This window comes from Cydia pomonella, chromosome 7 (genome assembly GCF_033807575.1).
Source record: "Cydia pomonella isolate Wapato2018A chromosome 7, ilCydPomo1, whole genome shotgun sequence".
NCBI classification, from domain to species: domain Eukaryota; kingdom Metazoa; phylum Arthropoda; class Insecta; order Lepidoptera; family Tortricidae; genus Cydia; species Cydia pomonella.
This window is the reverse complement of record NC_084709.1, coordinates 7943890-7968812: the sequence shown is the minus strand read 5'-3', so window position 1 is coordinate 7968812 and position 24923 is coordinate 7943890. Positions and strand designations below refer to the sequence as shown.

The 24923-nt window shown below is 37.7% G+C and overlaps 1 protein-coding gene across 1 annotated transcript in view; it reads right to left on the bottom strand.

Moving 5' to 3' along the window:
• LOC133519738 (afadin) overlaps positions 1 to 24923 on the bottom strand; it is a 164792-nt gene that overhangs the window by 118994 nt on the left and 20875 nt on the right. The window contains exons 3-7 of the mRNA XM_061853800.1: positions 19760 to 19889; positions 17555 to 17663; positions 12927 to 13117; positions 11208 to 11364; positions 9978 to 10103 (exon numbers count right to left, since the gene is read on the bottom strand). Coding sequence (XP_061709784.1) covers positions 9978 to 10103; positions 11208 to 11364; positions 12927 to 13117; positions 17555 to 17663; positions 19760 to 19867 — 691 coding nt within the window. The 5' untranslated portion in view covers positions 19868 to 19889. The remainder of the gene's footprint in view (positions 1 to 9977; positions 10104 to 11207; positions 11365 to 12926; positions 13118 to 17554; positions 17664 to 19759; positions 19890 to 24923) is intronic.

Below are 24923 nucleotides of genomic sequence, written 5' to 3'. Positions count from 1 at the left end.
TGTTTATCTGTGCTGAAATGACTTCAGTTGATCATGAGATATTTGGCTTTATTTCATGTAAATTTGACGTCCGTCGATTTTAATGCTAGTCAATTCCTTTAACAAATTGGCGTGTAATTGACACACGGGACAGAACGTGGTTCGATGATATTTAGAGAATCGAATATAAACTGTCAAGACAGTCTCTTCCAGTTGAGATATTACATTGCATTTAAGTCAATCAAGGTTTTCATTGCAGATTTATTCAAAGGCAAAATGCTTCACTACTACCTACTACTTCACTGGCTCAGTGACCCAAAAAGGATCTTGGCCTCTGACAAACACCACTCAGCCCTGTTCTGCGCCACTTCCAGTTCCTTCCTGTTTTGCGCAATTGTTGAGCAATCCGAGGGCGAACAGGTCTATTCGGACTTCGTCACTTCAGCAGTACCTGGGAAGCCCAGATGAACGTTCTCCAACCGGGTGCTCCACATATGCTTTTCTCACAGCTCGATCCTCTCCCATCCTCTCCGAGCTCCAACCGAGCAACGTTGTATTGCTTTAGTCTCGCCAATTGGGTGCCACAACCAGCTTTTCTAGCTTCCTTTTTTAAATGAAAAATGCTAAAACCTTGTTATCATATCTACTAAACTACTTCATCTCGTTCGGCAGTTCAATATTAACCGAAGTCCTCCGCCGCTGGATCCATACAAGAGTTCTGCTTTTGCCAACAATTGACAACATTAAATTTTTTATAAAACCTTTTGACACATGATTTGGAAGAATTTTGCTTCCTGAACACTGTATTAATTAATATCAATGAATATCGCTTATTACAAAAAATACAAAAGAATAAAAAATAATTGTGAAAATTCTACGACGCAAAAATTTGCTGTCATAATATTGGATTTGACATTGTTAATGAAATACAGCGTTTGATTGAAATTCGAAACAAATTTATTTACATAATTAAGTTACTATCAACTGATCGTTTTTAAAATAGACAAAGCCGTATGAAACGATGAAGTATATCCACACACCTCCACAGTAGTTACACTAAATGTTCTTTCGTCCCTTACCTGTTGCAAAGATGATTCGTCGAAGACATCGGACAAGCATTTAATTACATTACATTCTTTCCGTCGGTCCGTCGTATCCGTATGAAAGCCTGGTGTCGTATTTATGTATCAGTATCCGTTATTATATCCGAATCCATATTGGGATACCCTCCTCCAATCTTCTCGGGTCAGAGGTGTAGGGTTAGAGCCGGAGTAGCTTTATTTGACGTTCATAAGCGCATTGTAATATGCTTACTTGAATAATAAACTATCTTATCTTTAGAATCGTCGTAGAAATCCGATATTTTATCAAAATTGTTTTAAAACTACAACGGAGCAGCTCCTAGCGTAGAAATGGAGTTACCCCGTTTTATAATAAATACACATAAAAAAATTAAATACACGCCCTAGTAAAAAATAACCATCAGTATATTCCTCGATTCAATCAAAATGTAGATAACCAATAAAATTATAGGATCATAAATATGAAATGTTGTCAAATTTTAGTTTTTTTCGCATTTTATTACATATGTATTCGGACGCTACCAATAATGAAAGTGCAGGGCATGTAACAGGAACACAGTACTCAACGTTACTTTTATGAAGCTAAGGCGATATGCATAAGATTTTCCATAAGGGTTCCGTACCATTTATGACGTATTAAAAAAAACTACTTACTAGATCTCGTTCAAACCAATTTTCGGTGGAAGTTTGCATGGTAATGTATATCATATATTTTTGGTATACTTTGGCATGAAAAATTACAAAGCATAATAATAACGAAGCTAACGCCTTCCAAAGGTCCGGACACTACTGTCCCGTGACTGGTAGGTCTCCTTTACACATAATGTGCTATTTACAATGATTAAGGCAGTTGCCATTTATGTGGCATTCGATCTTTCCATCCTGTATATTGTTTCAAATCAGTTCCGAAATGTAGGCGATAACATCAGGAAATGAAAACATAAAGTTTCTTGTTTATGGCTTCCTTCATTACTAATACCCAACGCTACGCCAGGAAAAGACAAACAGCAAACATGACCAAAGATGACAAAGACTTCCAGCGTAAGTGACGAATGCAGAATAAGATGAATTAAGAACTTGCCAAAAATCGAATAGGACCAACAACGAACGTGCCGTGAAAAAAAATACGAATAACGAGTGAGTCTAAAAACAACATAGACTAACATTGAACATGCCTAAAGATGATGTTGACGAATACCGAACTAAGCCGGAATAAGAAATAGCCAAATATCGACAGTGACGAATGAAGAATGGGTGACGAAAGCAGAAAGGGACGAATTTAAGAACGTGACAAAAAACGACTGAGACGAGCCAAGAGTATACCATATTTTTTTAGTTTTATCATTCTGTTATTTTAGAAGTTACAGGGGGGGGGGCACACATTTTACCACTTTGGAAGTATTTCTCGCGCAAACTATTCAGTTTAGAAAAAAAATATATTAGAGACCTCAATATCATTTTTGAAGACCTATCCCACTTGAGTTTCAGTTCTAAGTATGGGGAACCCCCAAAATTTGTTGTTTTATTTTTTCTATTTTTGTGTGAAAAAAAGTGGCTGTGACATAAACGGACATGACGAATCCATAAGGTTTCCGATTTTTGCCATTTGGCTGCGGAACCCTAAAAATAGGGAGTAGTCGGCAATCAGGGAGTGAAATTTAACTAAACAGTTTTTATGACGTAAAAATGTATTCAAATAAAAAAACTCAACCGACGTCGTTTTCATTCTAACTTTCAACGTTTTTCAAATAGTTTACTTTAAAAATGTAATGATATTTTTGTCATAGACGGTATTCCAATTATTCGTTTTATCCGGATATCAATCTAATAATTATACGGATAGTAAATTGGACGGATATCCGGATTGAAAACCCTACACAAGACTATAGCCTGCAGGTAACTTACTAATCTTAATTGAGACGATCCCAAGGCGTCTAATAAATTACATCGTTAAGGATTAAGATCGACACTAAAAAACTTAATTGATTTTAACGAAAAACTTCGTTTCAAGACGTCTAAAATAATTGCTGAATATTGATTGAAAAAGTAATACAGAAAAATTAGTTTTAATTGTAAAGGACACAATATGCCTTATAAATACTCCTAAATTTTGACAATATCAGTGTTCATATCGTTAGAAAACCTGACACCCACTTATCAAAAATAGCCCCGACCTGACCGGTCAACGGAAATATTGCCGTCCTAGTCTTCTTAGCATCATTCCATGGAGAAAAAGACTGGAATGGACAGGTGAACAAACTGCCCTGGACCGAAGCTAGTGGAAGAATATGAATCGAGCCCTACATCAAAATGAAGAGTAACAGGACTAAGAAAAGAAGACCCATCAAACACCTATCAAAATATTTTTGTACACCCCTGCATACCTCAATTAAAAGGACGAACGTATGCATGTATTTTTGATATAACCACAAACTTATACGAGACGTAGGTTTTAGTGGTATGAAATGATTTTGAAAGAAATTTTTAATTTACTCTTAACTACAACAGCATAACTCGTTTTTGTATTTTTTTCGAGCGGAAATTTATTTTGTTATCATTCACTTGTGACAGTTGTTACGTTGCGTCATTAATGGGGCGTTTTGGATTAAAACAAAGATGATAAATAAAAGTCGTCCATTTTTAGGGTTCCGTAGCCAAATGGCAAAAAACGGAACCCTTATGGATTCGTCATGTCCGTCCGTCTGTCCGTTTATGTCACAGCCACTTTTTTCCGAAACTATAAGAACTATTCTGTTCAAACTTGGTAAGTAGATGTATTCTATGAACCGCATTAAGATTTTCACACAAAAATAGAAAAAAAAAAACAATAAATTTTGGGGCTTCCCCATACTTAGAACTGAAACTCAAAAAACATTTTTTTTTTTTCATAAAACCCATACGTGTGGGGTACCTTCATCAAACTTCCCGCGAAAATTGGTTTGAACGAGATCTAGAAAGTAGTTTTTTTTTATAAGTCATAAATAGTACGGAACCCTTCATGGGCGAGTCCGACTCGCACTTGGCCGCTTTTTTATAAAACGTATGAAAGTGTGTTCATTAAACCTTAACTATCTGATTTGATTATCTGGTCGTATGAAAAATACACACTATTAAGGGATGTCGAAGTAAGGTCGAACTTCACTGATCTGTTTACCGGATGAATGTATTTTATTAAATAAAATATATCAATGATAGGGTTGCATAAAAAACGGCTATTTTTCATTATTTTTATTTTTTTCAAATTTCACTGACTTGCTAACCGAACGAACTAAGTTCCAGTGGAATGTATAACACATACAGATGTAGTGAATAATCCTTTCCCATCGTATTTTCTCGGGATCGTTCGTATTTGTCATGCTACTTCAGTCAACCTCAGTACATTTTGTACTGCGACTGACTGAAATAGCATAACACGCTCGTACGTTTCCGTGAAAAAACGATGGGAAAGGATTATTCACTACATCTGTACACAATATGAATCAGTTAGGTTGCTTATCTTTTTCTGGTCACAATTATCTGGTAGCCGTGAACAAACAGTAAAGTGTATCAAAATGTTTCTTTTTTTTTAATTTATTTTTTTAGGATCACCAACAGACAATACATCAGGGAAAAAATAATCTGTAGCTTACATAACATTAAGGGTAAATGTTTGTCCAATTATAGGTAACCACAGCTTATTCCAGTACCTTAGGCTAAACAATATACGTACAGTAAGACATTTAGACTTAAGCTATTAATAAATAAAATTTAACAAACATCAAAAGAATGCTTAGCAGGAAATTATGTTAACAAATGATGGCAATTTTATTGGTTTGCCTGAGAACTAACGTTGCGCTGCGAACTGCGAAAGGCACATTCTTCTTCTTCTTTTTTCTTCGGAAGCGTTTATTTCGAAAATATTAATTGTATCAAAAAATGGTTGTTGAAGACCCGTTTTCATTTCCAAAAAACAATTAAAATTAGCCATTAACATATTTCTAGGCGACTCTATTGATAAAAGATCAGAAACATATTTTTATTTGATAAAATATGAGTTTCATCTGGTAAGCAGTAAAGGTATACCTTACTTGGGATCTTAAGACCATTACCTTCCCAAAATAAATTTAGCAACTAGCGTTCTTATAGCTAAATAAAAATAGTTTTTTTTTTCGTACAACCTTTAGGTACAGTACTAAATATGTATTTTATATTAAAGCACTTACTCAAGAATTATGCCACACAAGTTTACTAATTCATGTAGCAATTTTACTACTTTAAAGTTATGCATATAGAGCGCCAAACTCAAGTTGTGCGATTCGTGACTGCCGGGTCGGTAAATTAGATTTGCCCTGAACTTGCCTTTACTCAAAGTTGAAGGCTCAAATGCTCTTACGACTAATTCAACTTTTACTTTTCCATCTAATATTATTCCGTTCGTACAGTCAACGTCTAAAATATCTAGATATTAACAATGATTTTAATTATTATATAACCAATAGATAAGTTATACTCAAACATAAGGAGCACAAAAAATACTTCCATATATATCTCTATACCTACAAAGAAATCTGTTATTTTTGATAAATTTTCGCATTCCATTCATTTTTGTCATACTCGTTGTTAAACATGAGCTTGTCTCTTCTCTATCGGTGAGCGGAAGCTCGTTAGGACGTGCAAATTTCTCGCTTGCCCAGGTGCGACAAAAGGCAACTTGTACAATTTGTCACAAGGTAAGCGCTTCAATTTTGGAACGCGTAAGTATAAAATATCTTGAGTTATAATAAATCATTGGATATTAAGATAAGGTCAATGAGGAGAAGACCGTCTCCGTCTCTTTCGTCGCTTTAGTCTTTCGCGTTTGTACTCATACTCTACTTACAGAAGCAAAAGGAGTAAAGCTCTATGTTTCTGACTGTGACGTACGTAGACAAATACGAGAGTTGTTGTCCTATGACGGTTTACCTTGCAATACATTTTATATTGGACCGGCGGATCGGCGTCTTGAGCACATTGACCGTAGATATTTTTGGCCTTGTAACCGTATTAATATTTTAAACTTTCACTGTACTAGCAAGGAAGAGGGGTACTTCTATTGTCCCGAGCTCCCGAGTCTGAGTTGTAGGCACTAACTATGAATGATATACCTACCACTACTAGTACTTCTACACAACATACTCGCACTGGATTCCCTGGAGTCTGAAATGCTTTCAACGTTCTCAGCCACGAGGCACACAAGAAACCTACCTTGAGAGCTCTAGATGACACTTGGAAAGGTATACATAACGGTGTCATAATTCGTTCTACAGACTAAATACGGGAAATGTATGTTTGTTTCATACGTAATCCGGAAGACACCATCTTATTGGTTGACTTTGGTTATTGTGGAACTAAGTGGATTTGTGTAAGATTGCCATATAATATTTGATCTAATTTTATTTCATTAATGCGTTTTTATCGCTACAACTTGGGCGGAAGTTATGGTTTTATTCGTCGTTCCTGTTTAATTAGCTATGTTTAAGGTTGTCTGGAAGAGATCGCTCTTTAGCGATAAGACCGCCTGTTGTCTGCCTCTATCACTAATTAAATGTTTTTTATTTAAGCTGTATCTTTTACTGAGGTGTGCCAAGAAAGAGTATTCTATCTATCTATCTATGTTACAAAACTTTTATGTTATGTAACTAAAACTTTCGAATAAAGTTTCTACAGTGGTAAGTCTTTAGTCCCTATACTCACAGTTTAAACTGTACTTTAGCCAATGTTAAAGTTCAGTTGTGTTGTTTGTAAACACAAATTGTTGTAGTACTGTAAACACAACAAGCAGAGATAATTAATTGGGAAAGTATTGGCGAAGTAGGTATAATAGCAAAAATATCGCCAGGGTCATTTATCTCCCGCGGCCGCGGCAGTATCAAAGTGATATTAATGTGAACAACTAAGTGGCGTACGACGATATAGACCTACCATGTATTCCACTACAAACATATAATTTCTGAGGTCGCTCATTTATTGTATGTACATAAAAAACTCTGTCCTTTTTTTTTCAAATATTGTTTAAAAGCGTAACGAGAGGCTTAGGCTAACAAGAACTTGCATGCGATTTATACATTGCGGTATCTGATCAGACTTTTGAATGCAGTTTACCTTAGTAGTCGGCAATATAACGTAAATTGCATGCTAGTTTTGACCTCGCTTAGAAATGAATCAATAATCAATTGATGGCAAAATATCCTGCTACTGAAAACAGATAGTAGATAGTTAATATTTATTTATTTAATCTTTATTGCACAATACCAGAACGTACAAATGGCGGACTTAATGTCTTAAGGCATTCTCTACCAGGCAACCAATGAGCTAAACCAGAAAGATTAAGTAGGGACAGTGTCTTAAAATAAATATATGTATATGTATTCAATGTATTAAATTATTAACTCTGCCATCTGTCGGTCACTATCTACATATTTTCCTCAGCCACCCCAGTAAAAAGCGCCCCCGTGATCCACCCTAGTCCATTCGACAGTTAGTGAAAAACATTATAGATGGCGGTATAGGCGGTATATAGCGCCCTGTTTCTTGGGGCGACATGTAAATGCCAAGTTAATATCAATAATACCAAGTTAATAAGTTTTCGGTTTATATCACAAGGTGGCAGTCCCTCCGCACAGTCAATATAAGATCTGGTGTTGGTTAAGACTAAACTCGAGTTCTTTTCAAATTGTTAGTGAGAGTGTCCGAGTATTTTGTAAAGACTCGAGTCCGTTTGAGAGTACTCTCATTTTTTTTGACAAAAATATTCAAAAAGCATTGTCTTCATATGTAAAATTAATTGGTTAGGTACACCATACAGGAACGCTTATTTTCTCAAACTTGCTATGAAATGATGACATGACTTACGTCAAATTAGGTCCGGAAATACTACATATCAGCAGCGGTATCATGGTCGTGTTTTTGTCACTTGTCATATCTTACGTCACTTTCGCTCTTACATATTTGTTAGAGCGTGACAGGTATGGTGACAAATGATAGACAACCGTCCATCTTAGCCCTGCAGGTGCGATGAGTGAAGATGATATGTAAAGGAATTTCATACTGCCTTACACACCTAGGACTGTAAAGCAACTTTCTTTTGTTTTTTAATGTCAAATTGTGACACAACGTCTTGGCATTCAACCAGCAACAAATAATATTATTCAATTAGCTTGGTACGGTGATCTGTTGTGCATTTTCGTTGCTAAGCAACGGCGGTGGCGCATCGCGCAGGCGCGCGGACTTACGCGCGTAAGGTCGTACACCGCTGGTAGGGTGGCGAGCTGAGTAGATCGCCACAAAACATTGGCTACAATTTTTTGTTTTTATTGCAAGTTTGAGAAAAGCTCTATACAAATTTCGGCGAGAAACGGGGTTGCCGGCCGCGTATCTCTGTCCGGCCTCGCTACGCTCAGCCGTCTATATCTACTTTACCTGCAACCCTACGTTTCCCGGCCTCTATAGTAATGTACTATTTCTTTACTGTTACCAAAGAGAATTGGAAATGGAGGTGGATTATAAACTGAAATAAATGTAATATACTAAGAGAAAGTGTATGCGAGTGAGTGAAGTGAGTGAGAAGCGCTGGTGGCCTAGCGGTAAGAGCGTGCGACTTTTAATCCGGAGATCTCGGGTTCAAATCCCGGCTCGTACCAATGAGTTTTTCGGAACTTATGTACGAAATATCAATTAAAATTCACCAATGGCTTTTCGGTGAAGGAAAACCATCGTGAGGAAACCGGACTAATCCCAACAAGGCCTATTTTTACCCTCTGGGTTGGAAGGTCAGATGGCAGTCGCTTTCGTAAAATTAGTGCCTACGCCAAATCTAGGGATTAATTGTCAAGCTCCCATGAGCCGTGGCAATGTGCCGGGACAACGCTAGGAAGAAGAATACTAAGAAAAAGCAAGGCCTCCAGTGCCCCAGGTTGGAATCGAACCAGCGTCCTCTGCTATCGCGGCAGGTGCCAGAAATTTCCTTCGCATGGAAATTTCCTCGCGCGGCAAACGCACGGCCTCGCGAGGCTGCGTGCTCGTGTAACTTTTGCCTCAGCACCTTTGCCTCCCCTGAGCCAATTTGGTCGGCAAGATTCAAGTTCGACAGACTCAGTCAGCTGTTCAAAATGATAGTGGCCTGCGATTCTTTTATTTTTTATTTAAAGCAATTCAAAGGAAAATGAGGAAGAAAAGAAGGACACGACCATTTGCGTCACTCCTAAATATTATTTTTTTCCAACGTTGTGATGTTTTGACAATTTTTAACATAAGTACGAACAAAATAACCACGCGCACCATAAAGAAACACGTCTACACTGGCGCGCGGCAAACGTCTGAGGCGCCTTTGACCATGCCGAAAAACCGACAAGCTCGCGCTCGTTGTTAATTTCATTTTAATTTAGTTTTATGTAAGTTAATTGGTACTAACGTAGGGTGTAAGTAAGAATTCTTATTTAATGTGACTAACAAAATCATGGATCTTATCGGTCTTAAATACATTTTTTTTTAAATTGTTAATTTAGATCCAGTAAGTGGCCCATTCCGGATACATAAGTAGCACTCCTCGTATATATATCGTATCGTATATACTCGTACTTATATTTTCAAACTCACAGATCGATACAGCTATTAGAAGTAGGTTAAAAAAAGCCTTGCAAGGTTTTGTTACAGGTGAAATTAATATAAGTGTCATAAATAGAGAGACACAGTCTAGCAAATTTTTGTATCAAGCCATTTAGGTTGTTTTCAGTTCACTAAGCGGCCCTAGTAGTTTATATGTCAAATCGTTCGTGTCATCCACGATAACGCGCAGATTTGTCAAATCGAACCTATAATAACATGACAATAAGATACGAGTGAAAGCACGCGTTGTCGTGAATGACACGATCTATAGTTAGATAAGTGTACGGCACGCACCGGTGTCGGGACCGCCATCTTTCGAACGGAACTGCTGCAGTTTGCGCTCCAGCTTCTGTTGCCGGCGCCGCCGCATCACGGCCTCGGGGTTGCTGATGCTGCGTGTGAATGACGTCTCCGGCAGCTCTGTGGATTATAGGACAAGTTAACAATACCTTCAAATGTGCTCTTAGAGGTCCTATCGAGACAGGGAAGCCATACCTACATAACCTTGCCATTCCAACGTCACCTTAAGGCAGCTTCATCTTGCGGGCAAGGTCTTACAAAGCAAAACCGTCTTTGTGGCTCTCATAAAAAAAAGGTTGAGTACCTATGGCTGCTATAAACGCATCCACAGGGCGCATACGCCATCTGATGGGACCTTGTACTGTTTCTAAGATCAGAAATATTCTGGTCCAAATAGACCTCTGTTATGATCTGTATAAAAAACTACCACAGTAGATAATCAACTCGTCGAACTGACCCATTATATTGGGCCTTTTATAAGTATAATATTTTTCGCACCGTAAGGGGGTTCTGGAGCCTACCTATCAGAATCTAAAGGAAAACAACTACTGAACTCATCATACTACTGAACTGAACTGATTTTAAAGTTTACTAAAGTTAGTACTATACTTTATTGATTGTAGGTCTTGGTTTATTAAACTAAGCCCTACAATAAATAAAGGTTTAGGTTCTTTATAATATGAATACAAAAATAAAATATAATTAATTTAAAAACACTTAAAAAATAAGTTTTTTGCCAAAAAATTCATTCTTGGTACAAGCTTTTTTCGCTGATTGTACTTTTCATTCCACAGGCAACTAATATTATACTTATCGAGACAATTCCAAAAACCGCAAACACAGTTAGTTAGACCACGGCCACCTCCTGTCTCCATAATCAGATCAGCTCTATGCCATCATAATATTGTTGTCAAGTCTACTATGTATTATTGTCTTGCTTTTCAATTCATGGTCCAAGTAGGATTCCAAAAGAGTTGGAGCGCATTTCACATTTGTCGGGCCGCAAGCCGGTCGGCTCCTCGCGGACGCGGCCGGCTCGGGCCTGCGCAGGCACATTGACAATTCGCTCCGGCGCGGCCCGACTCCAACCGGTCGGTGGGAATCGTACATTATAAAACAATCTAACGGCATTATTTCTATTTTCGTTTACTAAAGGTTATTCGCAAACTTTCCCAAGGCCGACTAACGACCTAAAACAAAACTAAGAACCTCAACCAAAATCACCTGTGTAAAGTTTCTCAGCAACAGGTCTGTTCTCGTTGTTCGAGTCGGACTTCAGTCTAGATAGTTTCTCCTTCTTCTTGAGTTCCTTCTTTTCGCGTTTGGACAATTTCCGCTTGAAGTTCTGGTCACCTTTCTCGTTGACTGAAGACAGGGAAACCTGGAGGCAAAAAGATTATTGTGTCAATAAGAAGAACTTAAGCCTAGCGTGCAACAATTAACAACTAACAATTGGTGGACCCCTATTAACTTTATTAATAATCGTGTGTCAAATCTAACAATCCGTTTATAATTGTTTATCCCTATCTGGCATTATGACAGTTCTTTTAGAAAGAGACAAAACTTAACAAAGGTTTTAAAGAGGTGGCTAAGTCTTATGAAGAAGGGAATAAATCTATACAATTAAATTTGTGAATGACAGTTTCACGATGGTTTTGTATTGTCACTCACACACAACGAAGCGCACAAACATATCTCCAACAATCTTGTTTGTAGAGCCATGAGAGTGTATCATTAAATTTTAACTTGGTAGGAGTCTACCTGTATTTTTTCGTGGTACCGTGATACATAAATAAAAATAAAAACGAATCATCTAAAATATCATATTGCAAATGTAAGGCGCTTGTATGAATCATATAAATGACACTTGTCTTCAACGCCGCGGTATTTAATTGCTATGAATTGCATTTAATCACGACCGGAAGACTGGGGCGAAACATTCTTGCGTTGCGAAACCTTCTCGATGACTTTAAATATAGCAAGCGTTTGATTGCGATTTATGGACAGACCCACTTTGTCTTTTGATTGATCTAATTACGAACACCAAACAGTTGCACTTGCAATATATTCGCTTCGGTGATGTGCAATACAAGTACTTCCCCAGCAAAAAAATAGTGTGAAAGTGGTAACCAAGTCAGATATTATAAAGAATATGAATATGCTTTATCGACTTCACTGACTTCACAACACTATTTACATGTGAATTGATGCCAAATACTGAAGAGAATAGGTAAACTTGTACCTGGCAGTGCTTTGGTCCTTGATGTTGTCGTCCGCATTTAGTAGAACTAGTCTCCCACGGCGAGTCCCAAATCCCACCTGACATGACCCAGGACCGCGAAGCCTGGCGAAATGTAACTAGGAGAGCCGACCCCAAATAATGGGAAAAGGACAAGGAGAAGAAGAAGTCTCCCACGGCGAGTACGACTACTCCCGAGTCAATAAATAAGGGTATTTATGTCAGCACTGTCTATTACCAACTATTACTGCATTAAGTAGGAAACGGTGATCACGTCGCTTGCATGCGGTCCAGTTTCACCAGAAATTATTTCTCGTCTGGTTAGAGCCGTCGCTCGTTGTCGGGACCGAGCGTCTGCCACGACGAGTATATTTGTCAATATATGTATGCGCTCACGTTAGCATTTGAGCAGGAACAGGCGTTCGCGGTCATCCCATGCGGATGCCTGCAGTTCAACTGCACTTGCAGCTGCTTATCGTACGGATTGAGGCGCCAATCGTAGTTGGGCCCGAATATCTGCCACAGCGAGTACATTTGTAAATAAACAGGGGAACTTACGTCAGCATTAGTAGTGCATTTGAGCAGTATTCATCCCTCGCGCACCGGCAACGGCATCTCGTGCGGCTCGGCTCGAGTCGACGCTCGTCTTCGGGCCTAAGTGTCTGCCACAGCGAGTACATTTGTCAATATATGAGCCTACTCACGTCAGCATTAGTAGTGCATTTGAGCAGGAACCGGCCCTCGCGATCGTCCGCGTGCCAGTTCAACTGCACCAGCAACGGCTTCTCGTGCGGCTCGAGTCGTCGCTCGTCGTCGGGCCCGTGCGTCTCCCACAGAGAGTATGAGCCGAGCGACAGCATCCGCATGTCAGGGCGGAACTTTTCGATCAGGGTTTCTGAAAGATGCGATTAGATTACTTAATAGATCGTATAGACCGAAGACCTAAAACTGTAGGTATTGCTTATCAGAACCATTTTGCCCATTGCTTCTAAGTTACTACATTGTCATTTCCATTCCGTCGACTGTTTTGACACCATTTGCTGCCTTATTAGTACACCAGAAGGCAACATAAATAAATACATATTATAGGATATTATTAGACAAATTGACTAAGTCCCACAGTAAGCTCAATAAGGCTTGTGTTGAGGGTACTTAGACAACGATATTTATAATATATAAATATTTATAAATACTTAAATACATAAACATTGATTATCAAATTATGAAAAAGTACGTAACAACAAACAAAATAGCAAAAGGTGATTTATAAACTAGGCAAACTCATAAACAAATAATCATGATTCAGCGAATGACTTACTTTGATCTTCACACGTAAAATAATAGGGAACAATTCTGAAGTACTAAGTTCGTTACAAATTAGAGTTTCAATTGATGTTTGATTTCGCAGCCGAAGCTTCAATGATGATGGATGGGGATAGATGAGGATGTGTTTGTTATGCATGGCTACTTGGCTAGACGCTCATCCTCATTACTACTACATTGGCTGGCATGACATCCATGGAAAAACCCTTCTAAGACTTTGTACGTTGTAATGCCTCTCAGGTGTATGCTACCAATACTTTATGATAATGCAGGACAGATTCTGTGTTTTCAAGGCATTATTTGCGAACGAAGTGAAGTGTAGTTGGGTCGTATAATCCTGCCAGTCGATATTATTACTTTTGTTCAAATGTGACGAAAACATGTACCTGAAGTTCTAAACGTTTAGTTTTCAACGGATTTGAAAAAAATTTTTTTTCAGTCCCGAGCTAGTATCGATCTGAAACTTCACACAAATCTTCTTTGTAGACCCAAAAATCATAACAAAAATTACAAAGAGTCTACCACCCCCGGAACTACCCCTTTGGCTTAAAAAACTCACCCCTAGGCCTCAAAAAAATACTATTAAGCCTTATATCGATCTGAAAATTTACACAAATCTTCTTTGTAGACCCAAAAATCATAATAAAAATTATCAAGAGTCTACCACCCCCGGAACTACCCCTTTGGTTGAAAAAACTCACCCCTAATACTCTAAAAATACTATTAAGCCTTATATCGATCTGAAAATTTACACAAATCTTCTTTGTAGACCCAAACATCATAATAAAAATTATCAAGAGTCTACCACCCCCGGAACTACCCCTTTGGTTGAAAAAACTCACCCCTAATACTAAAAAAAATACTATTAAGCCTAATATCGATCTGAAAATTTACACAAATCTTCTTTGTAGACCCAAACATCATAATAAAAATTATCAAGAGTCTACCACCCCCGGAACTACCCCTTTGGTTGAAAAAACTCACCCCTAATACTCAAAAAATACTATTAAGCCTTATATCGATCTGAAAATTTACACAAATCTTCTTTGTAGACCCAAACATCATAATAAAAATTATCAAGAGTCTACCACCCCCGGAACTACCCCTTTGGTTGAAAAAACTCACCCCTAATACTCAAAAAATACTATTAAGCCTTATATCGATCTGAAAATTTACACAAATCTTCTTTGTAGAACCAAACATCATAATAAAATTATCAAGAGTCTACCACCCCCGGAACTACCCCTTTGGTTGAAAAAACTCACCCCTAATACTCAAAAAAATACTATTAAGCCTAATATCGATCTGAAAATTTACACAAATCTTCTTTGTAGACCCAAACATCATAATTAAAATTATCAAGAGACTACCACCCCCGGAACTACCCCTTTGGCTTAAAAAACTCACCCCTAAGCCTCAAAAAAATACTATTAAGCCTTATATTGATCTGAAAATTTACACAAATCTTCTTTGTAGACCCAAACATCATAATAAAAATTATCAAGAGTCTACCACCCCCGGAACTACCCCTTTGGTTGAAAAAAACTCAACATTAATACTCAAAAAAATAGTATTAAGCCCTATATCGATCTGAAAATTTACACAAATCTTCTTTGTAGACCCAAACATCATAATAAAAATTATCAAGAGTCTACCACCCCCGGAACTACCCCTTTGGTTGAAAAAACTCACCCCTAATACCCAAAAAAATACTATTAAGCCTTATATCGATCTGAAAATTTACACAAATCTTCTTTGTAGACCCAAACATCATAATAAAAATTATCAAGAGTCTACCACCCCCGGAACTACCCCTTTGGTTGAAAAAACTCACCCCTAATACTCAAAAAAATACTATTAAGCCTAATATCGATCTGAAAATTTACACAAATCTTCTTTGTAGACCCAAACATCATAATAAAAATTATCAAGAGTCTACCACCCCCGGAACTACCCCTTTGGCTTAAAAAACTCACCCCTAAGCCTCAAAAAAATACTATAAAGCCTTATATCGATCTGAAAATTTACACAAATCTTCTTTGTAGACCCAAACATCATAATAAAAATTATCAAGAGTCTACCACCCCCGGAACTATCCCTTTGGTTGAAAAAACTCAACCTTAATACTCAAAAAAATAGTATTAAGCCCTATATCGATCTGAAAATATACACAAATCTTCTTTGTAGACCCAAACATCATAATAAAAATTATCAAGAGTCTACCACCCCCGGAACTACCCCTTTGGCTTAAAAAACTCACCCCTAAGCCTCATAAAAATACTATTAAGCCTTATATCGATCTGAAAATTTACACAAATCTTCTTTGTAGACCCAAACATCATAATAAAAATTATCAAGAGTCTACCACCCCCGGAACTACCCCTTTGGTTGAAAAAACTCACCCCTAATACCCAAAAAAATACTGTTAAGCCTTATATCGATCTGAAAATTTACACAAATCTTCTTTGTAGACCCAAACATCATAATAAAAATTATCAAGAGTCTACCACCCCCGGAACTACCCCTTTGGTTGAAAAAACTCACCCCTAATACTCAAAAAAATACTATTAAGCCTTATATCGATCTGAAAATGTACACAAATCTTCTTTGTAGACCCAAACATTAATAGTATTTTTTTTTAGTCTTAGGGGTGAGTTTTTTAAGCCAAAGGGGTAGTTCCGGGGGTGGTAGACTCTTGATAATTTTTATTATGATTTTTGGGTCTACAAAGAAGATTTGTGTAAATTTTCAGATCGATATAAGGCTTAATAGTATTTTTTTGAGTATTAAGGGTGAGTTTTTTCAACCAAAGGGGTAGTTCCGGGGGTGGTAGACTCTTGATAATTTTTATTATGATGTTTAGGTCTACAAAGAAGATTTGTGTAAATTTTCAGATCGATATAAGGCTTAATAGTATTTTTTTGAGGCTTAGGGGTGAGTTTTTTAAGCCAAAGGGGTAGTTCCGGGGGTGGTAGACTCTTGATAATTTTTATTATGATGTTTGGGTCTACAAAGAAGATTTGTGTAAATTTTCAGATCGATATAAGGCTTAATAGTATTTTTTTGAGTATTAGGGGTGAGTTTTTTTAACCAAAGGGGTAGTTCCGGGGGTGGTAGACTCTTGATAATTTTTATTATGATGTTTGGGTCTACAAAGAAGATTTGTGTAAATTTTCAGATCGATATAAGGCTTAATAGTATTTTTTGAGTATTAGGGGTGAGTTTTTTCAACCAAAGGGGTAGTTCCGGGGGTAGTAGACTCTTGATAATTTTTATTATGATGTTTGGGTCTACAAAGAAGATTTGTGTAAATTTTCAGATCGATATAAGGCTTATTAGTATTTTTTTTAGTATTAGGGGTGAGTTTTTTCAACCAAAGGGGTAGTTCCGGGGGTGGTAGACTCTTGATAATTTTTATTATGATGTTTGGGTCTACAAAGAAGGTTTGTGTACATTTTCAAATCGATATAAGGCTTAATAGTATTTTTTTGAGTATTAGGGGTGAGTTTTTTCAACCAAAGGGGTAGTTCCGGGGGTGGTAGACTCTTGATAATTTTTATTATGATTTTTGGGTCTACAAAGAAGATTTGTGTAAATTTTCAGATCGATATAAGGCTTAATAGTATTTTTTTGAGGCCTAGGGGTGAGTTTTTTAAGCCAAAGGGGTAGTTCCGGGGGTGCTAGACTCTTTGTAATTTTTGTTATGATTTTTGGGTCTACAAAGAAGATTTGTGTGAAGTTTCAGATCGATACTAGCTCGGGACTGAAAAAATATTTTTTTCAAATCCGTTGAAAACTAAACGTTTAGAACTTCAGGTACATACGAAAACAACATACTTATACAACGACATAAATATGATTTATCACTAAAAATATAAACTAGAGATTGCTTTCGCCTTAATATTTTTATGAATTGTATAGGCAAGCGTTTATTAAGCCGCGTCGGAAAGTAGCAATGATGAGTATTTCTAAAGGGAGCAATAAATATCACTGTCTCCTCTCAACTCACCTATGACATCGCTGACCGTGGCATCGGAGGCAACGCGGATACATTTCGTCGCTATTTTCTGCCCCGAGTCTTGGAAATAAAACCGCATAACCCCATGGAACTCCAAATTCTGCAAACATAAGAGTTTAATAGACTAATATTGTGACTAATAAAAAACAACTTCCGCCGCATGATACATCCGGTCATATAGTATTTAATTACTAAGTCTTTACTAGCAATAGTAGCAATTCACACGCAATAATCAATTTAGTTATGTAGACTTAAGATAAAATTGTAAATATATATCGGATGTAAATGTAACACTAATACGAATGTGTATACCACGTTTTGGTAAGCACATATGTAAACGAATGTCAAATACAGGTCCAAACCGCCTTTAAAATATTTGACCTTTACAAACAAAGCCAGAATTCCAGATTGTATTATTAAAGTGTTTTGATTGTAGTTTTAAATTGAATATACAAGCTTCATATTATTCTTTTTGTAGCATAAAATGTAGCCGCATAATTTGTGACGACGACACAATTTTATATCGATTTTCAATAAAGACAATATATTAGTACCTACCTCTATTGTTATTCCGTGGGTACATCAGTGGCTTGTGACCAACGGCAAATACATTTTTGCTAAGATAGATTAGTATGTATATTTTTAGATATATACATACCTACTACAATGAAAGTCATAGCAAGAAAGGAACAAAGAGTTGAGGGAACAAGTCGTTATCACAATCTACGCTCCAGAGATAAGATTGGTTTATGTTGACTAAGTAAATGCTGCGTTAAAGGTTTCGTAAAAGAAACTCGTTTTAAACTCATTGGTGATACAAAAGAATATCTAAAATACAAAAGAAACAAGATCTATTCGTGTAGACGAAATGGAATGTAAATGTCTAGTTTTCCCAATAAGGCCATTTAACAGTTTTTTTTTTGTATATAAAAAATAACTAGTACGTTTCTATGTATATAATATACATCGCTCGACAGTTATTTAATACATTAAGGCCCCGTAGGCTCGTGTTCTGCTCTCACTCTCCCTGATTGTAAGCGTAAGCGGTAGGGACGTGCGTGCTCGGAACTGGGAATCGCTGATATCACGTTTTTAAATTTTAATTTGTTGTAAGTTTAAAAAAGAAAAAGTAATCGCAAGTTTCCTCAAAAATAAAATTGCGCATTTTAGAAACATTTTTCATATTTTTAGCCTTAGTACCTACATACATTGTTACAAATTAATATGCATTTTCGTGATTTTTTTCTGTATCGAGTTTAAGTCAAAAAATCTGGATTCGAATCGCTGAAGTCCCTAGAGAAAATTCTAAGAATTGCTAATTAAATTCTTGGCAACCGTATTGTTATCTAAAAAACGGTACGGTTTTTCAAAAACTCCGCTCTCTGAACCTACGGATGCATGCCAAGGATCCTATAGACCTACGAAGAATATTATGATTTAAGAATTATTATGAAAGTGAAAAAGATGCGTCAGATAGTGGCAAATGGTATCCATAATATTTGCCTTCGACTGAGAAAAAGACGAGATCATATATTTTGTATTTATAAAAGTTTTATCATATTTTACTTGAAAGTCATCGAGTATATCCCAAGTGAAGGTGACCGACAAGTTCTCTATGTAACTAAAAAAAGGAACCGTCGTCTGGCCGTCTTTCCCGTTCACATATAAACAATACCTGTACTGTACGGCCCCGTCTCGGCTTTAACAGCAATTTTATGATTCACGCGTTTAAGCAAAAACACTGCATTAACCGCTACTGTACCACTAGTATGGATATGCTAATTTTAACTACGAAAGACCTTGGCTTCGTACCTTTGTACTAAATTAAATTTTCGGTACCTACCTATTTGATGGTGTTGGTAAGGAAATAAGACGGTGAAGTATTAGAACTGTCAGAGGCACAAAATATTGAACTATAACCACAGTCACTCTTTAAATGTTTTAAGACTATTTATATTGACTTATCGTATTTTGTTCTAGTTTCTTCATAGGTATAGGTATCACACTATAACATGATTTCTCACTGATCCGTGCATGATGGAATGCGTTAATACCAATTTCTGTGGATCCGCGATACATTTTGATGTGACGTCGCCGTCATAGAAAACTCACGCGGGGCCGGGTTCATCAAACCGACTCGTTCCTTTACTGGACTAGTTTTGTCGAGTCTTCACCGTGTCAGTGAGATATATTTACCTCGTTGGGCTCGCTCAGCTCGAACAGATCGAGCCGGTTGGCGTTCCACTGTTGGATCATGTTGCGGAGCGCCTCGCGCTCCAGCATGCGCTTGTCCGCCGCGTCCATCGTGTCACCGCATCAAGTCAGTCTGTAACCAAATTACGTACACAATTAACTTCATAGTGCACTTCATGGGCCATTTTGCGGGAAGTTGCCACGCCATTGACGCCATATTTTTACTCTTTTATCTCTTAGAAGGAGAGAGCTCATGATTCTGAGAAGAAATAACATACAATTTCTCCACATTAAACAAAAAGTGGTATAGTCGACTCCCCGTAGAATGGCTAACCTATTTAACACATCATCACACCTTTTTTCGAGATTAATACATAGTTACAAGCTACCCGTCAATTATATGTAAGCATTCGCAGTTCCAAGGAACAATATAGAGACTATTTTTTTGCCCTTACCCCGTAAAATACGTTTGAGTATACTTTTACAATCCGTACAAGTAAAACGTAAAATTACTTATACGTACTTTGTATACACACAAATATTAAACAAATTCAGTCTCAAATTTTTTTGTTTTATCAATACACTGTCTCCTAACATACATACTATAGTAATCTATATCACAATCAACAATTGTTATGGATTATTCATGTACTCCGTTACTACCAACGTGTCGGTTACACAATAACGCACTCGGAGCCTGGACAATGTCAGTGTTAGGAGATAACATAATATTTGTTGACAAAACCCGTTTCGGCACACCTACTCGGCGTACAGGCGCGATTACTATCGGATCTATCAATTGACGATTACGATAAATTTTACGATAACGCTCTGAATGTGCCATTACAAGTTTACAGGTTTTTATTAATAATTTCCAATAATGAAGGGACGATAATGAATTCAAGTAAGACTGTAGTCGCAATAAGGATAAAACATCTACATACGTGTAGACTTGGTAAAACTCGATCTACCTATAGGTACATTTACGCAATGATTAGTCGACTATGAAGAACGACAATGATTTGTATAACAGTACGTAATGGAGTTTGTTCCGATCACCTGTCATTTTCTTTCCGCTCCGTTTTGATTGATGTAATGTAACTAATAGCGATCGTTTCAAGGCATTTCTCAATGTGCACTCTAACGAGCGAAAAACACGGTGAAAATGTTGAATCAAGCAGTGTCTATGGCAACGCCAATGGTGGGTAATCAAACAACGAGGTCAGGCGGCTAGCCAAAGTTTAAGGCACTTTCTATTTTCGTCGGGCATTTCTTGACTCGACAAAAATGCTCGCTAAATGTTCATTGATTGACTAGTTCCTGCAATCAGTAATCGAATCGATCGATCATGCATGGCACCTCAATGCTCTCGATTACGTTATTGTGGAGTTCTAATTAATAGTTTCCTTTTTCAAAAATATGTTAAAGAATATATGTATGCGCACGAAGTGGGCGGACTTTCATCATGTAGGTACACTGGTACAGCAGGCGCACCTCCACACGCGCACTTCAGTATTTATAACGTATAAACATATGGCCCCGTCGTGAAACACCGCCACCGATATGCCCGTAAAATCGTTTACTCATTGCCTAAAACGATTTAAATGTTTAATTTGGTCCAATATGGCCGTTGCATTGATGTAGTTTTCAGGTAGGTTTAAGCAACCTTTAAAATGGGCAGACTATACTCATATTATAGATCGTGTCATTCACGACGAAGCGTGCCTTGACTCGTATTGTCATTTAATTAAGGGTTAGATTTGACAAACCTGCGCGTCTTCGTAGATGACACGAACTATACAGTAATTTGCCAATAGATACATACCTATGTCCTATGTATATCGACAAAGGGACAAACGACCATAGCGCGATAGCCGTCAACGTCAACTGTGCTGTGGTTATCTATCGCATATACCACAAATTGCAACACGTATTAAATTATGATTGTTTTGAGGCTATCAAGTACTTCAGAGTAATTGTAATAAAGCAATTGCCTAAGGAATCTGTATTGTATGCATATGCATCTGCTGCATTCCAATCAGCAGCGGGCACGTAATGTTAGTACGTAGAAATAGATTAACGTATACGTTTCGTGTTACTAGGAAACGTTTCCTATTTGAAAATTTCATCCGAAGCCAGTTTATTAGTGTTAGCTGTCAGAACCCGAACAGCCGGCGGGCTGTAATGTTAATGTTATTTGAAAATGCTTCCGCTGCTCGTGTGCTTGCAGCTGCAATGTTCTAGGTGCAAGCACGTCGTACTTACGTTCCCTTGGGAATTCTGCAGATCTGCCCATAGTACCCAATTACTACTGAACAACTGAACATAAGTAAACCTCTAACATGCCGAGTTAACTGGATATAGCTGCTATACTTTCCTCATTATACTTTCTCGAATTGCATTGCCACCTCGGAGATAGCCTAAATATTAACACTAATTGTGAGAAATGCGTTGATTACGCAAAAGTTAACAAACAATCACTGCACTCATTGAAGAAATCAGTAGAAATACAGCATGCGTTATTCAGGTCAACTAAAATCGACCGATCATTTAGCAGGCAGCTGCGATAAGTTGATACGAATTAACCAGCCGATGACAAATGGCTTCATTGATTTAAATGCCAAAGGACCTACATAATTCGATCGCGAACAAATATGTTTGGGTGGTGATAGTTCAGTAGGGCAGCCGATATTGATTCAAATAACTTGGAATAGAACTTAGGAAATTTCTTTATGAAATTCTTAGACGGCAAAATTTCTAGGACGCTGCCTTCTTTACGGACTTAGTTTTGCCTTAAAAGTTACGTATCGTTAAGTAGCCTATGCATTGGTGCCAGTGGCGTGGCTTCAATAGAACTCGATTCCGACTGGCTTGCCTTCGAATTCACAAGACGACCAGCCACTGTTTTGTTCAGTGCTTTTATTTTTCTCCTGTAAAACTTTATCTACGTAACATTAGAAGAGGGAGAAATCAAAAGTGTATAAATAAGTACGAAGCATGTAGTTTGTACGGGGCACAGAAATGTCAATCGCGACGGAACTTCACGGTTGGACGCCGACCTTGCCCCTTCCTGTGCTACGGTGAACTGGTCGCACACGCACCCAACTGGGCTGATCACCGAGCGGAGATGTCAGATCCCTGCTTACATAACAGTAGTTTCGATACTCAGGTCAAGTTTGACTAGTTCGGATATATATGTTTTATGAATGTCGAAGTCGAACCCGCGTCAGGCAGACTAGCGTCATTCCTCATCCCACACAACGCAACGCAAAAACCCCAGACAAGTCTATCATAAGTTTGCATATAGACGGTGCCGTAGTTTTAGTCTGAACTGAACTCGAATTAGATATGATCAAAAATAAACGCGCGCAATATTTTCTAGCTTTTTAGTTTAGAATCTGGATTGTACCAACTGAACGGTAGTAAAGTTTAGAATACCGTACCATGACCTTATAAATGAACTTGTGAGATAACTTCATAAGATTGTTCTATTCTCAAATGTATGTGAGTAATTTAGTATACAATATGTAGTCAATTTAGTATTAAACCATCTCAGAACCCCTAGTGTAAATTTTTTCAATAGCGAGACGTGACGTACGCGTTTGCGTCAAGTCTCATTTTGTATGGGATTTTGAGTTTCCAAAACGTCCCGCTTGGCGCGGTTTCTAAATTCCATACAAAATGAGACTTAACGCAAACGCTAGGCGTAAATAATTCTAAAAAATCTTGTTACGACGTAACGTCTCATACCTAATACCAACGTCAAGGATAACCGTCTCGCTTTCTCTTTCTAATGATATTATTTCACCACGAACATGTCGATAACTTCTATCAAAATCCGCGATTTCAAGTTGTTCAGCAAAGTATTCCAAGCCAAAAATAAGTTAATTGTGTAAACTTCAACAATGAAGCCAGGATGCCAAGAACCAATTCAACCAATACACGCGGGTTATGATCGCGTAAACACAAACAATCTATTTTCCATTGAGCACGTTAATTCCGTTTAGCGTCGCGTGGGAACGCACGCAGTTCATAATACGAGGTGGGTGCAAAAACTAGCGACCCTCCGGCAAATGCATAGGGGCGGAACACTGATTACCTCACATAGACGAGACTCGTGATCAAAGCCGGCGTAGCTTTATTTGACGTTCATAAGCGCATTGTAATATGTCTACTTTTTGCCAAAGCTGAAATGGAGACGTTCGTTAACGCTCGGTCATATACTAATTGTTGTAGAAAACGCCCATTTTTACAATTAAGTCTAAATTGCTAATATTTGTATGTAATTTACGTAAGTACAAATTGTACTCACTCACGCAATTGAAATGAGCAGTAGCGTTTTGTTTCAGTAAGAAAACGCGACTGCTACTTTAGTAAATTTCCATTTGATGACCGTGAATCATCTTTTATGCTCCATCCAGTGAGTTAGTGATCTGGGGCAGAACAAGTGGACCCGCCACGACACTCCTTTATCAATAGGGTACCACTTCACATTTCTCCACATTCCACGAGCACTTAAAACACTTGTTCTTTTTATGCAGGTCGCTCAAGTTACTAATGAAGGGGCGAAACGAGGAATGCTAAGGTTAAGAGCCCGCGAGCCCATTACCTCGTTCGTTTGAGCAATTAAAAACCATCTAAATGCGCGAAACGATTCTCATAAACACATAATTGTTATATCTACTAAAATATTGCTTTATCTCTTTACTTAAAAGCAACTTTCAGTTTAGGAATTGTCCATGAAATAGCTACAGCTATACATGCATCACGTGCATTTAAACGGCGGAAACTAAATCACACATTTCCACCGGTATTAGTTCTGCTCTGGCATTTCTAACCGGAATATTTATAAAATGTGTCAATGTACGCCGACTAGCAATTTTTTCGACACGGTATCTTATTGCGAGCAACCGGCTTATTATAGCGGTTCAGTAAATTATCTGAATGTCGCAGACTTGGATGCACCGCCATTCATAAAATAGCGTGTTCGCTAAAGCAAGTCGCGAAACCTGATGTGTTTGCGATTTAGATAGCTCGACGAGTGTATGATATTATCTAAGTCGAATGTTCACATCGTCGGCTAACGAGAGTTTCCTCTCTGTCATCGGTTAGATGTAGAACGAGAAGAAGCTAGTCTCCCGGAGGTCACGCGACAACCTGAGTTCAG